This window comes from Geotrypetes seraphini, chromosome 1 (assembly GCF_902459505.1).
Source record: "Geotrypetes seraphini chromosome 1, aGeoSer1.1, whole genome shotgun sequence".
Lineage (NCBI taxonomy): Eukaryota > Metazoa > Chordata > Amphibia > Gymnophiona > Dermophiidae > Geotrypetes > Geotrypetes seraphini.
Window position 1 is genome coordinate 543,076,804 of NC_047084.1, and position 17,639 is coordinate 543,094,442.

General features: G+C 40.0%; 1 protein-coding gene across 2 annotated transcripts in view; it reads left to right on the forward strand.

The window, feature by feature from the left end:
- Positions 1–16,024, forward strand: part of EFNA5 (ephrin A5) — a 627,805-nt gene extending 611,781 nt beyond the window's left edge. For both annotated transcript variants that reach the window (XM_033929151.1, XM_033929152.1), the window contains one exon: positions 13,519–16,024. In XM_033929151.1, coding sequence (XP_033785042.1) covers positions 13,519–13,640 — 122 coding nt within the window. In that variant the 3' untranslated portion in view covers positions 13,641–16,024. The remainder of the gene's footprint in view (positions 1–13,518) is intronic.
- Positions 16,025–17,639: the final 1,615 nt, after the last annotated feature.

A 17,639-nucleotide genomic window follows, 5' to 3' on the forward strand; every position in this document is an offset into this window, starting at 1 on the left:
TCTTTTCCTTTCCCTGCTCCATTCCTGCAAGCTCTGTCCTCATCTGCACAAGCCTCAAACATTCAAAATCACTGATGATGTCATCAGCAACGTGGCAGTGGAACATCCCAATGTGAGAAGGCCCGAAGCAGCCTGTTTAGATTGCTGCCGTGACAGTGGCTTTTGGAAGTAGGTAATGATATGTCAGTCTTGCAGTTGGCGTGGGGAGGGAGAGTTGGAAGGGTCTGCTGCAGCATTTAGAAAGGTCCCAGTACCAGCAGTGGACTTTTATTTTGCTTTCCCCTACCCCAAAAATAAGCGAGAGACTAAGGGAACTCATGGCAGCCATTTTGGATGAGTGATCTGCACGGGGTAGTAGCATAGGAAGATTGCTCCTTCCCTGACAGACCACTAGACCACCAGGTAAGGTCTGGTGCATTTGGCTGTAGATTTGGGTATTAATCAACTTAAGAAGGGAGGCGGGGGTGGTCAGAGTCGGCCCAAAAATTATTCACAAATTTTCAATATTTGCGTGCCGGTCCTGCCCTTAACCCCCGTGAATATTGAGAGATGAGTGTAGTCCAAAGTGAGTTACATTTAGGTACAGTAGATAGTTTCCTGTCCCTGGAGGACGTACAATCTAAGTTTTTACCTGAGGCAATGGAGGGTTAAGTGATTTTTCCCGTGATCATAAGGAGCAGAAGTGGGCACTGGCATAGTAATGGGGTTGCGGGGGGTCCACCCCGGGCATGATCTTTGTAAAGGGCGCAGGCACCTTCCCCCCCCTCCCCCGCCACATGTATGCGCCCTTTCCCTTCCCTCGTACCTGTTTAATTTTTCCTGCTTGAGCAGCATTATGAACTTGCTTCCTGCATCAGTGTCGCCTCTCTATGACATCACTTCCAGGCCCTGCGCCTAAGAAGTGACATCAGAGGGATAGCCGACCTGAAGTGGGCAGCAAGTTCATACTATTGCTCTCACCAGGAAAATTAAAAAGGTACGAAGGGAAGGAAAAGGGGGAGCTTGTGTGGCAGGGGTGGGAGAAGAAGGGGGAGGGGCACCACTTACCCTTGAAATGCCACTAGCAGTGAGATTTGAACTGGGCCTTCTTGCTATCAGCCTAGTGCGCTAAAAATGAGGCTACCCTCTACTCTGAAACATAGGTCCCACTTCTCCAAGGGGTGCTCCTTGTGACCTTCAGCAAGTCACTTCAACCTCCATTGCCTCAGACACTTATTTAAATTGTAAGCTTGCTTGGGCAGAGAACTCCCTATTGCGTCTTGGCTAGAATTTACTTTTAGTTTGGGTTTAGATAGGCAAATAAATCTAAAACCAAAAGTGTATCTTTTGCAAATCTTGTATGAGCATTTACACATTAGTATAGAGGTCACTCCCTGGGTGGGGTTGAAGGGAGCACCAGCGGCTCTACTTAAGGAAAAAAGGATAGGATTTGAGACAGCCTTCCTGTGATTCCAATCACAGAAGTTTACCTATTATATGTAGGTACTTATTTGTACCTGGGGTAATGTAGGGTTAAATTATTTGCTCAGAGTCACAAAGATCAGCAGGAATCAAATGTAGTTCCACTGGTTCTCAGGCCACTGCACAAACCGAAAGGTTATTTCTCCAATCCACTTAAACCTTAATAAATATGCATGAGACAGATTTGTATATAATGGAGGTGACAGGCATGCAAATCTGCCCCATGCATATTGATTAAGGCTATCTCGAAAACCTGACTGACTGGTGGTCCTCCAGGACAGGATTGGGAACCACTGGTTTGGGTGGTGAAGAACTTGTGTGCACGACAGAAGAGCAGGACTTGGATGTGATTTTAAGGTGGCCAAATGGATTGAAAAGGCGACGGCGAAAGCTAGAAGGATGCTATGGTACATAGGGAGAAGCATGACCAGTAGGGAAAAGGAGGGTATTGATGCCCCTGTATAAGACTCTGGTAAGACCGTACTTTCAAAAAGATATAAAAAGGATGGAGTCGGTCCAGAGGAAGGCTACTAAATGGTGCGTGGTCTTTGTCATAAGGCATATGGGGATTGACTTAAAGATCTCAATATGTATATTTAGTATATTTAGAGGAAAGGCGGGAGAGGGGAGATATGATAGAGATGTTTAAATACCTACGTGGTGTAAATGCGCATGAGTCAAGTCTCTTTCATTTGAAAAGAAGTTCTGGAATGAGAGGGCATAAGGAGTAATCTAAGGAAATACTTTTGTAGTAGATCGATGTAACAGTCTCCTTGAAGAGGTGGTGGAGACAGAGCTGTGTCTGAATTCAAGAAAGTGTGGGATAGGCATGTGGGATCTCTTAGAGAGAGGAAGAGATAATGGTTACTTCGAATGGGTAAAATTGGATAGGCCATTTGGCCTTTATCTGCCATCATGTTTCTATGTTTAAATAGTTGTAAATAGTTACAGACATTCAAAACCATAGAAAAAAAACTCTGCGAAGCACATAAGGGTCCTGTTAATCAGGGGAAGGCAAAGTTCAAACATGAGTGGCTCTCATTCTTGTTTTCCGTCTGCCATGGTCTGTCTCCAATGATGAAACTTCCTGTTTCCACCCAGGTGGACCACGGCAGACGGAAAGCGGGAAAGGGAGCAGCGGGCAACATTGCTGAATCACTGCTGAAGCCAGCAGATTTTTCAGCATGACAGAAAGTGAGGGTGACATCGGACCGGTGTGAAGAGAAGGGGGAGGACATGCTGGGCTGAGGAAGCCTCCTGGACTAACTGTTTTTTTGTTTTGTTTTGTTTTTAAGTATGAAGGGGGAGAATATTAAAAGCAGTGCCAGATTGGGCATGGGTGGAGAGCTTATGGGGCCAGAAACAGAGGACAGAGAGAGAGAGAGAGAGAGAGATGGTGGGCAATGGTCTGAAAGGAAAGAAATTGGACCTGGGATGGTATAGAGGAAGAGGGAAAGAGATAATTGGAGAACTGTTGGGAAGAGAAAAGGAGAAATGGTGGACCAGGGGGGATATGGGATGGGGGGCAATTGGGAAGAGAAATGGAGAGAAGTTGGATCTGGGGATGGTTAAGCCTGGGTGTAGAAGGGAGAAAGAGATGCAGCAGCTCTCCCCCCCCCCCTTTCCATCTCATTGTTCAGCATCAAGGGGGGAGGGAAGAAGAAAAACAGAAAAGAGAGGGTGCAAAATGTAGGAGAGAGGAGGAGAGATGTGGTAATGGAAAGTAGATAGAAAGAAAGAGGAGGCTGAGAAAGGAGTGAGATGGAAAATGGGAGAGCTAGGGACTGAGAGAAGATGGAGAATTGAAAGGTAGCTGAAAATTTTTAAAGAAGAAGGGTGAGAGAGCGGGCAAGATTTGAGTAGACAGAGGCAAAAAAGAAAAGAAAAAGTTAAGAAAGCTGAATGGGAAAAATCATTATGTTGGAGACAAGCATAAGGAGGGAATAGAACAAGAGAAAAGAGGAGAAAAAATGGACAGCAGACACTGGAAAGAGAATTAGTAGAAGATAAACAAAAAAGAGAAAGAAAAACTGGGACCAAGATGATGGAAAAACAAAATGACCAGACAACACAAGATAGAAAAAATAATTTTATTTTCTATTTTGTGATTACAATATGTCAGATTTGAAATGTGTATCCTGTCAGAACTGGTGTTAGATAGCAAGCATGAACTAGGACCTAAAAGAGAGAGGAAAATTATTTTTTATTTATTTTGTTTGTACCACAGAGCCAGTGTGGTTGGAGAAGTTGTAACCCTACTAAGACAAAAGGCTCCTTTTACAAAGGTGCGCTAAGCGCTTTAGCGTGCGCTAATGTGTGCATGTTAGTCTATGGACGCACTAGCAGTTAGCATGCGCTAAAATGCATAGCGCACCTTAGTAAAAGAAGGGGGTAAATATCTTAATAAAAAATTTGGCCCGCGACTTAGCCTGTGTTTTAGATTTCGGACCCTTATTTGATTGAGTTTGACACCCCTGCTCTAAAACATACATATGGCTACGGGGTTTGGTCTGCGCTTGTATTGGGTAAGTCTATAAATAAATGTGCATTCTCCATTTCAGAAAGGGAACGCATGTTTATGTCCAAAAAGATGAAAGCTACTTTAGCAATCTATGTTTCAGAAATGTGCTTCTATTGTGCAGCGCTCTACTGGAGAAACTATGGAAGGTTTATGACACCACGCGCAAAACTATTTTTTCAGTTGTGGAATGCCCTTCCAAATCATCTTAGACAAGAAGACTGTGTATCCAAATTCAAATCGTATCTTAAAACATTTCTGCTCAAATTCAATATATAAGAGATCCTCTTCGTTGATAGTAATCAGGAAAACATTTTTTCTTCCCTTTTTCTTGTGTTCCTCCCCCTCCCCTTTTTTTTCTAAAAAAATGACTTCTATGTAAACTTAATTCCTCTACCTATATTGTATCGTGTTACTGGTTTTTGTTGTTTGTACTTGCCTCTGTTTTTAACTCCCTTTTATCATATATTTTTTATTATACTTTGTAAACCGCTTAGACTTTATAACATAACATAAAAACTCACTTGTATACTGCAAATAACAATAAGTTCTATGCGGTTCACAGAGATTAGCAATAGAAATGAATAAACAACCAATATCTAACTTCCAAAAGATTCTATAAAAAGATGCGTCTTTACAGCACGTCGAAATTGTTGATACGAATTTGAAAGTGTAAATATGTGAGTCAGATCCCTATTCCATGAGGCTGCCTGGCAGTATATCAAATCAAATCATCAAATCAATAATAAATTGAAACTTGAAGGTTGTCCCATTAATCCCTCAGTGATTGATGTCTTCTCCTGAAAAATGAAACTGGCAAGGAATAGTGGTGGGCTTTGTGACAACTCTGGGAAAAAAAATAGAAGAACATTAGTGTTTTTAAAATGGTTGATGTAAAAATGTATATTCTGGCCTGTGAGAGTGTGGTGCAGTGGCTAAAGCTACAGCCTCAGGACCCTGCGGTTTATGGGTTGAAACCCATGCTCTTCTTGTGACCCTGGGCAAGTCACTTAATCCCCCCATTTCCCCAGGTACATTGGATAGTTCGTGAGCCTGCCAGGACAGACAGGGAAAAATGCTTGAGTACCTGAATAAATCCATGTAAACTATTCTGAGCTGGGAGGATGGTATAGAAAACTGAATAAATAAATATTTCATATCAAAAACTTACATGCTCATGTTGACCTGTTTATGATTCTGAATTGGATGTTCCTGTCATACATAACCAGAGCATACACATCCATGTCTCCATATATTTTAGAACAAGCTCTACTTCAGCAGATCCTGGTTTGTTTGTTTTTTAGTTCAATCATCTTTATTGACATTTTTAAAATATACAACAATTGGGCAGGAATGACCAACAATCCAGGTCATTATTGTCTATATTATGAGCAGATCCTGTTTTAAAGTACTAACAGAACTTAATTCTGATTTGTACGTTCTTTCTTAAAATCTGTTTCCTTTTGGGCTTCTAGGGTTCCTGTGGGGTTCGAGGGAAGGGAGCTCGATTGTGGGTTCGGAAGCTTGGTATTTTGGGTTTGAAAGCGATTTTGAAAGTGTGGACCTCACCAGATTCCCTCTCATATTGGGGCTATAGACTGCTATCTTTGAGTTATAGGGATGGGAGGCTAAGAATGCACGAGGTACCTCTAAGCGGGAAAAGCAGTTTTTAGCTATTTAGGATCCCTATCTTAATTCTCTATGACCTCAAAAGCGCAGTCAAATTTTAAATTTGCTTTAAATCTACCCTGTTTTCTATTATTTTTTTGGTTTTCTTCTACCTCGTCTCTATTCTGGGGGATTGGGGGGGGGGGCTAGCTTGGGGTGGGGAGTGTTGAGCGGGACTTAGGTGTTCTTTTTGGTTATTTCCTGTGTGGTCTTTTTGTTTTTTCTCTCTATCTCTCTTGTTACTAGCTTTTGGGATGTTGGATTGGACATGTTTTGGGGGGGGGGGGGAGAGTTTCTATCTTAGTGTGGAACAAGTGGAAAAATTGTTGATGCCATGACTGTACTGTTTTGCTTCTGCTATTCTTCTTCTTTTATCAGCAATCATAATTGTTTTGCTTAATGGGAGGGGGGAGGGGTTTGGGTTGGGAGTCTTTCTGTATTATATTGAACACCACCACTGTTCGTTTGTTGAGTGTATATGCCTTTATTGATCAATAAAAATGGTTTGCACTTAAAATCTGTTTCCACATTTTCAGAAGTTTGACAAGTGGTGTGCACAGGAATGTACAGCACATCTTTCTCACACAGCACCCCTACATTTGTATGACAGCATTTAAATATTTAACTCCATCCCATGTTCCCTACAGCAAACTGTTTCCCTTCTCAATTATTACTTACTGGCTGAATCATTATAGTAGTTGAACCTAACATCACCTGCCTATTTAGTTCAGCATTTTTCAAGGACAATTCTTACTATTATTCTTTCTCCTTTTCAGTTCTGTCTCCAAAACATCTAAATTTATACATTTTGGAGACATGCATTAGTCACATCCTTTCTCGCCTCCTTCCCCCACCATCATATTTGTAACCTTTAGATCTGCCCCACATCTCCAAAATATCTTGAGAAATATCTGGTACTTCACCCTGCCAAGGATGTTTCACAATAAGATGTTTCAGAGCAGCCCATGGCATCAAATCACTATTGACTGCCCTTCTCCTGATCTGCAATTCACTGTCATCTTAGTTTCCATGGAACTGTCCTTGGCTTTTGATCTTGTACATGACAATATTCTTATCCATCATCTTACAGCTCCGGCTTAGTTCTTAAATGGTTTGAATAATTTCTCACAAAGTGCACTTTTCAGGTTTCTCACAATGGCATGTTTTCTTCTTCTTGCACTATCACATATGGTGTTTTTCAGGGGGTCCATTCTCACTGCAACACTATTCAATTTATTTCTTGCCCCTCTTTTAATTCTTCTTCAAATGTAGGGCTGTAGCCCTTAAGCCACACAGATGATGTTCTCACAAGCTCCTGACAGATGCTGGTGTAGCAGTACTCTACTGCTCCTAAATATTTCCAAATGCAAAGCCATCTACTTTCCTAATCCCTGCCTCCCCACATCCAGTTTGCACTCTTTCCAGTATACAGACCCTCTGAAAATTCTATGTTTCATTTTTTACCACAAGGTGTCCAAAGAGCAAACTGATATTGAACCGTGGGCCTCTTTGCCCTTCATAGAATTCACATGGCCAAAGCTCTCTTTACCCATGGTCTTCTTCTCCTCCTACCTTCTCCATAGTTCTTCAGTGATTCATTTATAAACTGTTTAGCTACACCATGTGTATGTGATTGGTACTATATCATGCCTCTGTAAGTAAATAAATATAATAAATGCCATTTTAGAACAAGAGCCACTCAGGCATGGGGAAACTGAATTCATCCAGATGACAAAGGGGTGTAAGGAGAGCTGGATAGGGAGTGGTCTGGGTGGAGCTACAATATGGATACTCTGTACTATAGGTATCTATGTCTGCTTTAGGAAACCTGAATGTTGGAATTTTTTTTTTTAATTCTTTATTCATTTTCAAATTTACAATAAAGTGTAACAATATATCCAAACAAGTGTAACAATATATCCAAACAAATATATCCAAACAATAAATATAACAATTAATAATCATCAATGGTACAAATAATATGCTCTTATCTCCCACCCTTCCCACCCTTTCTTATCATATAACCAATACCTTATACAATATGTAACAATAAATTTACCCTACCCTCCCCCCTCACAATCAAACTTGTAAATTTAAGTGAAAATAAAAATAAAATGTCATCTAATCGGTACAATACTTTGTAAATGGTTCCCACACATCCTGAAATTTCCTGAAAAAATTGCACTGTATTACAATAAATCTTTTCATTTTATAAACATGACATAAGGAATTCCACCAGAAATTATAATTTAATATAATTTATACCAACACCAAGGCATGTCTAAGTGCCTGCTGTAGGGGTAGCTGTAAATCCTGATATATCTGGTCATCATGATGGCAAACCTTCCCCTCTGTCACATCCCCACCCCAATGTAAGCTTCCCTAATATCCCTCTCAACATGAAACCCAAGTCCACCCTATCTCACAACCCTATGACAGTAAAAACACCCCATGGAAGCCTCCACGTGTGAGTACAAGTCCATTTGACAGCCTCCCCCCCTCCCAAGACATTCCCTTGGAGCTCAAGGTCCACCAAAATGGGCTTTGGGCCACGAGCCCTTCTATTCCTATGATCTATTTCTTGGGCTTACTGGGCCACAAGCCCTTCCATTCCTATGAACTATTTCCTGGGCTTACTGGTAGTCCCTGAGGTCTAGTAGAGCAGAACAATGCCCACTCTCTTCCATTTCGTGGCTGCTGGGTCTCCAAAATGGCTGCTAAGACTTCTTGTGAGAATATTATGATGTGAGTGCTAGAGGGCTAGGCTTCCATGGGTTTTCTTTTTTACTGTTTTAGAAAGTACTTTGATGTAAAAAAAATAAATCTGAAAAAGAAATAGGAAAGATGAAATACAAAACAATTAATAATAAGAGGAAATTAGGCTTAAAGATGTTAACATTAGCATTCACACTCTGTCACCTGCTACCAATAGCAAGACACACCCACAACTACTTAATCGCACAAATAATCACATAACACATATTAGTGGAAGAATTATTTGACCGCAGCTTTATTAACTATCTTAAGATCATCTCAAAATCACATCACAATCCATATTGAATAACCCCAAACCCCCAATGTGGTTTTTATACCCCCATGATGATATTCGGTGACAAAACTAGTTCCTTTTAAGTTCTTAAACTGTACCATATCATCTCAAATTCACAATCCAATCCATATCAAACAACAACAAATCACCAATGTGTTTTACACCCCCCCCCTTAAGTTCTTAAACTGTGTAGCCTCCCCCAAACATGACCCACAGTAATGCCAGGTCATGCCTCCCCTTGCCGCAATGTTGCCTGCATGAGTTGCATTTAATTATTTATTAACTATAGATGCTCAAAATACAACTGGGTCCAATACCACATTTTCCGCTCCCCTTGTCAGCTGCGACCTCCCCCGCTCACCCAAGCACTGAAAGCACCCAACTCCCCCTAACCCAGAAACCCTTTAACAACAACACAACCCAGGAGAAGGGTAGATGGGATAAAGTTTTCCTAGTCCTACCCTATCCTTCCCCTGTTTTCCTCACACTAACACTCCAACCCGCCAAAACACCTGACCAATCATCAAACTACTCCTCTCCCATCTCCCTATTTACCTCAACCAATCACCCATTTGTTTACCTCTACCTTTAACCCTTTATCTCCTCATTCCCAACACCTGCATTTTAATCCCTTGCCCATCAGCACTAAAAACTAACCTATTTCTTCCTAGCAGGTGACTCGGCTCAGTTAATGTTATCTTCCACCAGCTTACTCTGGTGTCTCCTTAATCCAAAAAAAAAAAAGAAAGAAAGAAAGAAAGAAAATTAAATAGGCATGAGGCAAAATATTCATAGATCACCCCAGTTATTCAGTAAGCAATCACTCAAACTTTAAGTATTATAGGAAAACATCAAAAAGCCATCCTACATTCAAGGAAATTGTGTAGCTGTTTTGAGACATAAAGGAGGTATTTTGTATACCATTTTCACATGTAAAATAGGTTTTAGAAAATTACTTCAAGCTCAGAAATATGCAGAGGCATATTCAAGAGAGGAGTCTGAATGGAACACAGGTGGTTATAACTTAAATGCATATTACATGCTAACATTTAGGCCTTCTTCCAACAGGTATAAATGTTTGTCCTTCAATGTAGATGCAATGTTTGCAGGATTTATGTAGTATTTTATAAAGGACCTCTAGGAACCACGTTTCTTTATAAAACAAACAATAAACACCTTCCTGTACAATTAACCTAGGTGACCTATTATAAAATTACCTCCCCAAAATACTTTGCTATGCAGTTTTACCATACACAACATGTAAAGTGTAACATAACTCTCCCCTGAAGCAACAATATTTTGGCTTATAGCTGTGAAGATATAGAAATATCAAGAGCAGAGGTCACTATTAAAGATCCCCAATAGCTCTTTAATGTAATATGGGGTGATAAATTTGACATAACGCCTTTTCTTGGTACAACCAAACCAGTTTTCATATATTATATATAGCTACTTACTGGTGACATCCAACTTATCTGCTGGAACAATCATCACTTCTCCACTGTAACTTCCTCCTCTGTCTTCTCCCCCCCCCAAACACACACACACTCAACATGTCTAAATATATCACCAGTTAGGGGAGAAAAGGTCACCTCGGTTTATATTCCTGTATATACAGTAGTAGCCAGCTAAACATCTGTGCCTCCAAGCTTGCTTCTGGGAATGATCACTGTAGATGGAGCTAACTTATGGTAACTAGTTGGACCATAGTCAGAGTCGGAATTCATGGCTTAAATCAGACTTCCCTCTGATGAGAAAGCAAGGGATTTAGAAGGCACTTCTATATCAAGTTGCTAATATTTAAATCACATATTTGTGTGGTCAGTGAGTCCGAGCCTATTCTATTATAACATGCACGTAAGTATTGAAAAATATTGCACTGTAACTATGACAAATTTAACCTGTAAATTGTATATTGTGGATACTGGTATTAGTTCCCTAGCATGTGTCGAGTTAGGATAAAAGTTTGTGCCAGAAACAACTTGTACTGTAACTATGGCAAATTATAACCCATTAACTATATATTGTGTATGTTGACATGTAAACCGTCCTGGGCTCTTTGGGGAAGACAGAATAGAAAATGAATTAAATAAATAAATACATCTTAAAGATTACCTTTGTAAGACAGCACGGGCATGCATAAATGTAGACGTTCATTTATGCCAGATCTATGGCTGGCGTAAAAAGGTACACCTATAAATACAGCATTTATACATGTAACCTACAGTATTCTGTAAGTAGCTTGCATAAATTTTGGCCACACCTATAACATATATGCTAATGAATTCATGTGCTCAAAATGTGCTCAAAATTCATGTGCTAAATACAAATTATCTTTTTTTTTTGTATGTGTCATATGCTCAGAAACGTGAAGCTCCCCAGGGTGTTAGCCCTAAAGGAGAACACACGGACCAATCACCGAATATGTGTCACTACTTGAAAAGTCTCAAAATAATAAATTTGTGAATTAACTAAACTCATTCATTAGCATATATATTGTGTACTATATGTGTCTTGCACAAGTATTTACTTCCCTATCCCTATTACGTTGACATGCCTATAACATGCCTGTATTCCTACTTGTAACCTTCCCTTGTATTTATATGCTAAGTCATGTATGCATATTAGAATAGCAATTAGTACTCTATGGGCTCCTTTTACTAAGCTGTGATAGCGGTTTTAACGTGCACAGAATTGCCGCGCATGTTAGACGCTAACGCCAGCATTGAGCTTGCGTTAGTTCTAGCCGCGTAGCGCGCGCTAAAAACGCTATCGCAGCTTAGTAAAAGGAGCCCTATAGGTCTACAGTTAGAAGGGAAGTTATCGAAATGGGCAACCATTAGCATGGGTTATTTTATCACAAGTTCCGATATTTTAGCATAGGGTCTCATTTTATGCAAGGGAAGCCTATGCTAAAATAGCTTGACGTGGTAAAATAACTCATCTTAACAGTAGCCCATGTTGAAGAGTAACCTAATGGATAGTGCAGCAGCCTGAGAACTAGAAAAACCAGGTTTGATTCCCACTGCATCTTCTTGTGACTCTGGGCAAGTCACATAAGGGCTCTTTTACCAAAATGTGACCTTAGCTCTCCCTTACACAGATCATTCCTGTGTGCTAAGACCAGTTTATCCTCTGGAGCAAAATGGCAGATTTTTCTATTTCCCTTATTAAAGGCCACATGCTAATTTTCCCATTAGTGCACGACTATTAGTACGTGAGCCCCTACCACCACCCACCGTGTAGGCAGGAAGGGCCTGATTCTATAAATGATGCTTAAATTGGTAGATGCCTAGACATATGGCACATACCGCACGTCATTCAAAGTTAGGTACCATTTTTAGAATGGCGCCAGTAGACATTAGAAGCTCAGGCACCAGTTTATTAGGCCAAAATGTTCTTGGCCTAAAATATTGTCACCTAAAGTAGGCACCTATAGGGCCTGATTCTGTATAGTATGCTGGTATCAATGGCTGCCTAAGAAGCAGCGGCCATTCACATGTCAATCATGCACTGACATCCTATGCAGAATCGTGCCAACACTCCCAGACAGATTTATTTTGCAGGCCTTCATTTCAGGCATCTGTATCCTGTCTATGAAGCCACATACCAATACTTAAGCCTTCTGAAGGCCACTTCTGGGTGAACCTGTGCCCCGGCATGGGTGTGCTTAGCATTGCTACGTGTCTTCATAGATCAGGGATCTCAAAGTCCCTCCTTGAGGGCCGCAATCCAGTCGGGTTTTCAGGATTTCCCCAATGAATATGCATTGAAAGCAGTGCATGCACATAGATCTCCTGCATATTCATTGGGAAAATCCTGAAAACCCGACTGGATTGCGGCCCTCAAGGAGGGACTTTGAGATCCCTGTCATAGATGCATTCCAGAGGCCTACAATGTGGGCATTCTGCCTCAGGAAGGTTTTTTTTTTTTTCTTTTTTTAAACATGCATCCCGATTGGCTGTCCATTGGCAGTAGCGTGTCTACTGCACATTTTCAAGAATCAGGCCCATAGTGCCTAACTAATTCTACACCCAAACTCTGCTTCTAACCATGCTTACTTTTTGGGTAAGCGCCTACCTGAAAATTTAATTAAAAAAAAAAATTTGTTTTTAATGGCACCAATTGAACCAATTAAAAAATTAAGTTAGGTGTGCTGATCTAATCACCTAACTGTATGCACCTTTTATAGATTCAGAGCCTAAGGGCTCACACACTAAGCAAACCTTAATCATTTAGCATGCCATAATGTAGCTGTGCTAACCAATTAATGCAGAAATTGCCCACTCTCTGCCCTCAGACCCATCCATAGCACTGGGAGTAGCACATGCTTATCCCAATATTACCATTGGACACTTCAGTGCACTCTGCAACAAGACATTTTTTGCTGTGGTAAACACAAGTTCATGCTTACATCAGCTTTGTAAGAGGGCCCCTTAATCCTCAATTGCCCCAGGTACAAAATAGGTACCTGTATATAATATGTAAAATTACTTTAATTGCAGTCCCAGAAAGGCGATATATCAGATTCTATTCCCTTTCCCTCTTCTAGTGTGAATGGCAGAATTCTATAAATTTAAGCACTCAATCGGTCCTTAAATTTAGGTGGCCTGTTATAGAATTAGGAAGGTTAATATGTATATTATTTCAAATAAAAATAAATATTTCCAAAGTTATTATGCAGATATGAAAGTTAATGAATGCACAAGTTTAATTACCCTACTTTCCAGAGAATACTAGATTTTTCTTGTAGCAGGTTGGAGAGAGAGTTTTTAAGATGTAAAATCTGATTGAGATGTATGCTTTTTCTTTTTCTCAACAGATGATACAGTACATGAGTCGGCCGAGTCATCCCGTAGGGAGAATGCAGCACAAACACCAAGGATACCCAGTTGGATTTTGACAACCCTACCATTTCTCCTAGCAATGCTCTTGACATTATAGCACAGTGTGTTCCAGTAATGTCATCACAGGAAGCATCAGGGTCTTGGAATACCAGAGATCCAACTAACTGCTTATCCCAAGAAAGGGACTTTTTTTCTATTGGTTTTGCAGATATCAAAATTGTTTTATGGAGGGGTTTGGGGTTCAGCCTCAACAAAAAGAAAAAATAAATAAATAAAAAGGTCCGCTTACCCTCTCATCCCTATTCCCACAGCTTTCCTTGTTCACCCCCTCGCAAAACTGAAAAAATAAACTCCAAAAGAAAATGCCAAATTATGACACCAGTGATTCATATTTTACTGTGCATTCTCCATTAGGAAACCACCACTGTTAACTCACTGTGTTATTTGTATATTGGACAAAGAAACAAGGAAAAATAGTAGCAGATGAAGGTAGTAGAGGATGAGGGAGCTGGGTGGAAACCCTGGAGCATTTTATTCCTCAGTACAATATTAATGCCTTCTCATTCAGGTGATCTTGCGAGGCAGCATGCTGCAATACGAAGACTAGAGGAAAAAATGTTAAGAACAGATATAATGAGCATCATTTATTCTAGGAGTTCTAACTGTACTGCCATGTTAAAAAGAAAGACCCTGCTCTTTGCATAACTGTCTTTTGAGTATTCTTGAATTTTCACCAAATGAGAACATTTTCTGTCATTACAATAAATGTTTTATGCTCAAGAATGTCGGTGCACACATAACGCACAAACAGATGTAGAGGAGCAAGGGGGGGGGGGGTGAGTGCCACTAAATTTATTGTGGGCACAACATACCAGATATCTCGCTTACATAGAGGATCACCATGGTGCTACATTTTGTTTTTTGTTGTGGTTGAAATGAGAGATGTGTTTTAGGGTTGTTGTGTTTTTTGTTTTTTTTTTTAAGATTAAAGTGGCCTTCCCCAAGGTTGGCTTTGAAGTTGATGGCCATGGGTACTGCCTTGGGTGACATTACTTTCTAAAGACAACAGTGGCCAAAGTTAACTCTGGGGTTGCCAGTGTGTACCCGAGTTTGGCCTCCTCCCCATGCAAGTTCTAGAACCCTGGGAAACACACATCAGTAACACAAATGGTAAAACTAGAAAACGGTGTGGGAAGTAATAAGCATTACATCTGGAAGGAGAGGAAAAACATTTTAGTTTGGAAGAAGATTTTATAAGTTCAGTTTGTGTTCGTTTCCCTTTAAGACTTAGTCACAGTTGTAGAGGAAACCCGGAGGTAAACTTGATGGGCTCCCAAAGACTTTAACAAAATATTTTTTTAAAATAAATCAGCTAGATTAGAAAATGCATTATTTAGAAATATTTTATGCTGAGAATGACTGTACGTGCTTGTATTAAATGTGGGAGATGCTGTAGCTCCTGATGCTTTTACAAGAATGAGGAACCGCCTGTTTCATGGAGTAAGCAGTGACAATAGTACCGTGTGTGCACATGGTCATGGCTGGGATTTAACAAGTTTGTAACATATAAATGTAGGAATTTGTTACTTATATAGCATCAAACTTTGAACTGAAGGACTCTAACGGAATGGAGTCAGGCTCTTGATAATTTAAAACCAGTGGTTCCCAATCCTGTCCTGGAGGACCACCAGGCCAGTTGGGTTTTCAGGATAGCCCTAATGAATATGCATGAGGGAGATCTGCATATAATGGAGGTGCCAAGCATATTCATTAGAGCTATCCTGAAAACCCGACTGGCCTGGTGGTCCTCCAGGACAGCGTTGGAAACCATTGATTTAAACCTTTCTCAGCACTACATGGCATGTATTCTGAAGCAAAGCTTTTGCAGTAGAAACTATGATTATGCTCCATGTGAGCAAGACAGACATGAAAATTATTTCAGTACAATACCAAATTTTGTACTTTGTTTTTACAAAATGACCTATAGATATACAATAAATTGGTAACAATGGATAGCATTATGTGAACATAGCAAAGTGCTCCTTGCTAGAGTTTTGATCCATCTAGGACAGTTGATGAAAAAGAAGTATGTTTGTGATACAAAAGGTGTGTGCAGATGTTCAGTCAGAACCTCGTTTCATGTGACACCGTTCAGTGCAGCTGTTAATATATAATGTAGGGGGGTTTCCATTTATGCCGTACACTCACAGATGTTGGCTTCTTTAAGCTTGCAACCCTGTAAACAAAATTACCGATATATTACAAACAGAAAATTAATTTAAACACACTGAATTATTCAAGTAATAAATTATTTTAAATTAGGGAGGGGTGTCAACCCAGATCTCAGGACATACCCAGCCAGTCAGGCTTTTAGGATTCCACAATGAGCGTGATTGAAACTGGCTTGCCTAAAATGAAGGCAGTGCAAACAAATTGATCTATTTATTGTGGATATTTTGAAAACATGAGCAGGGCTGTCTCGAAGATGGGGTTGAGAACCACTGATTTTTTTTTTTCTTTCCATGCATACAAAGGGTACATTGTATTTTCTTCAGCTTAGACTTAGCTTTTAGTGTCAGTAGGAAAAGAAAAAATATGTCTTAAGAAGCAACTGACTAATAGTCTAAGAATTATACTCTATTCTTATAAAACATGTGGAAATTAACTCTGCTGATTAAAAGCAGTTGGTCAAAATTGTTAACAGCCCTAATTTTGTTTCAGAGTTGGTGGCTTCTGTGGATTTCTATCACTTTATCTTTAGGTGATGATGAAATAATATACTTGCATATAACCTGCTTTTAAAATTAATTTGATAGATTTTTGTGCACACTGGCATCACCTTCAGGAAAACTCAGTGCTTGTATCACCTGAGGGCCACCGCTAATTAATTTGATAATTGAAAGACTATTAAACCTAATACATAAAGGGGCTTTTTTACTAAAGGGTGCCAATAATACACAGTGCACCAGAACAGGCTACCGCATAAAGACAAAGAATTGTGCAGCTTTTTCCCCGTTTTTATGTGCTAAACTGTGGTAATAATTTTTTTTAAAAAATCTGTTTGAGAAGGGGCACGACTTGGGTAGGGAAGGGGTGCATTGGTGATAATCAGCTAGCATGTCATGATTAGCACATGCTATTAGAGTTAACATGGGAGCATTTGGGGCCTTATTCTGTAGATGGCGCCTAACTCGTAGGTGGTGTTAAGCTTGATTGTCAATCGGCACTTTATAGAATCGCATCTAGCAGCACCTAAGTGGTCTTAGGAACCGGTAGGCATTGAATCCTTCGGTGCACTGAACAAGCAACAATCCACCAAAGAGTTCCACAAGGCAAGCAGGAGAACAAAAACAAGGAAAGCAACTGTGGAACGGATGATCTTTATTAGTCAATTATAGTATACGTGATGGAAACCATAGGCAACACAGCAAAAGAATTGGGTATGGATCCAACACAGTCCGTGTTTCAGTCAAAAAAGTCCTTCTTCTGGTGTTATTGCTAGTTTGGCTACCGCTCTGGCACATGGTTTATTGTTTTGCTTATTATCAATCCATTCATTGTGGTTTACAGCAACTACGGACCCCTGAAGGTCTTTTTTGACCGAAACATGGACCGTGTTGGGCCCATGCCACAATTCTTTTGCTGTGTTGCCTATGGTTTGCATCACGTATACTATAATTTACTAATAAAGACTTTATCAAGATCATCTGTTCCACAGTTGCTTTCCTTGTATTGGCACTCCTTTGGCATTAAACCAGGGTTTTCTTGGCCTCAATGAGTGCAACTAAGGTCCATCCCAAATCTGCTCCTAACCACTCCTACTTGCTGGTAAGTGCCTGGTGTAGACGTCTGCCATGAAGCAGTAGGTGCCTTCCAGGTAATTACATTTATAATGGATTTTTAATTGTGTCTTTAATGGCGCTTTCAATTATCAGCACTGATAAAGTCAATTAAGAAAATTAAGGTATGCGCCTAGATCAGCCAAACTTTTTAAAAAATCAAGATAAAAATTGTGATGATATAAAAAGAACCTTAAGCACATGTTTTCACTGGCAAGGAAATGTAAATGTCTTATCATCGGTCCAAAAAAAACACC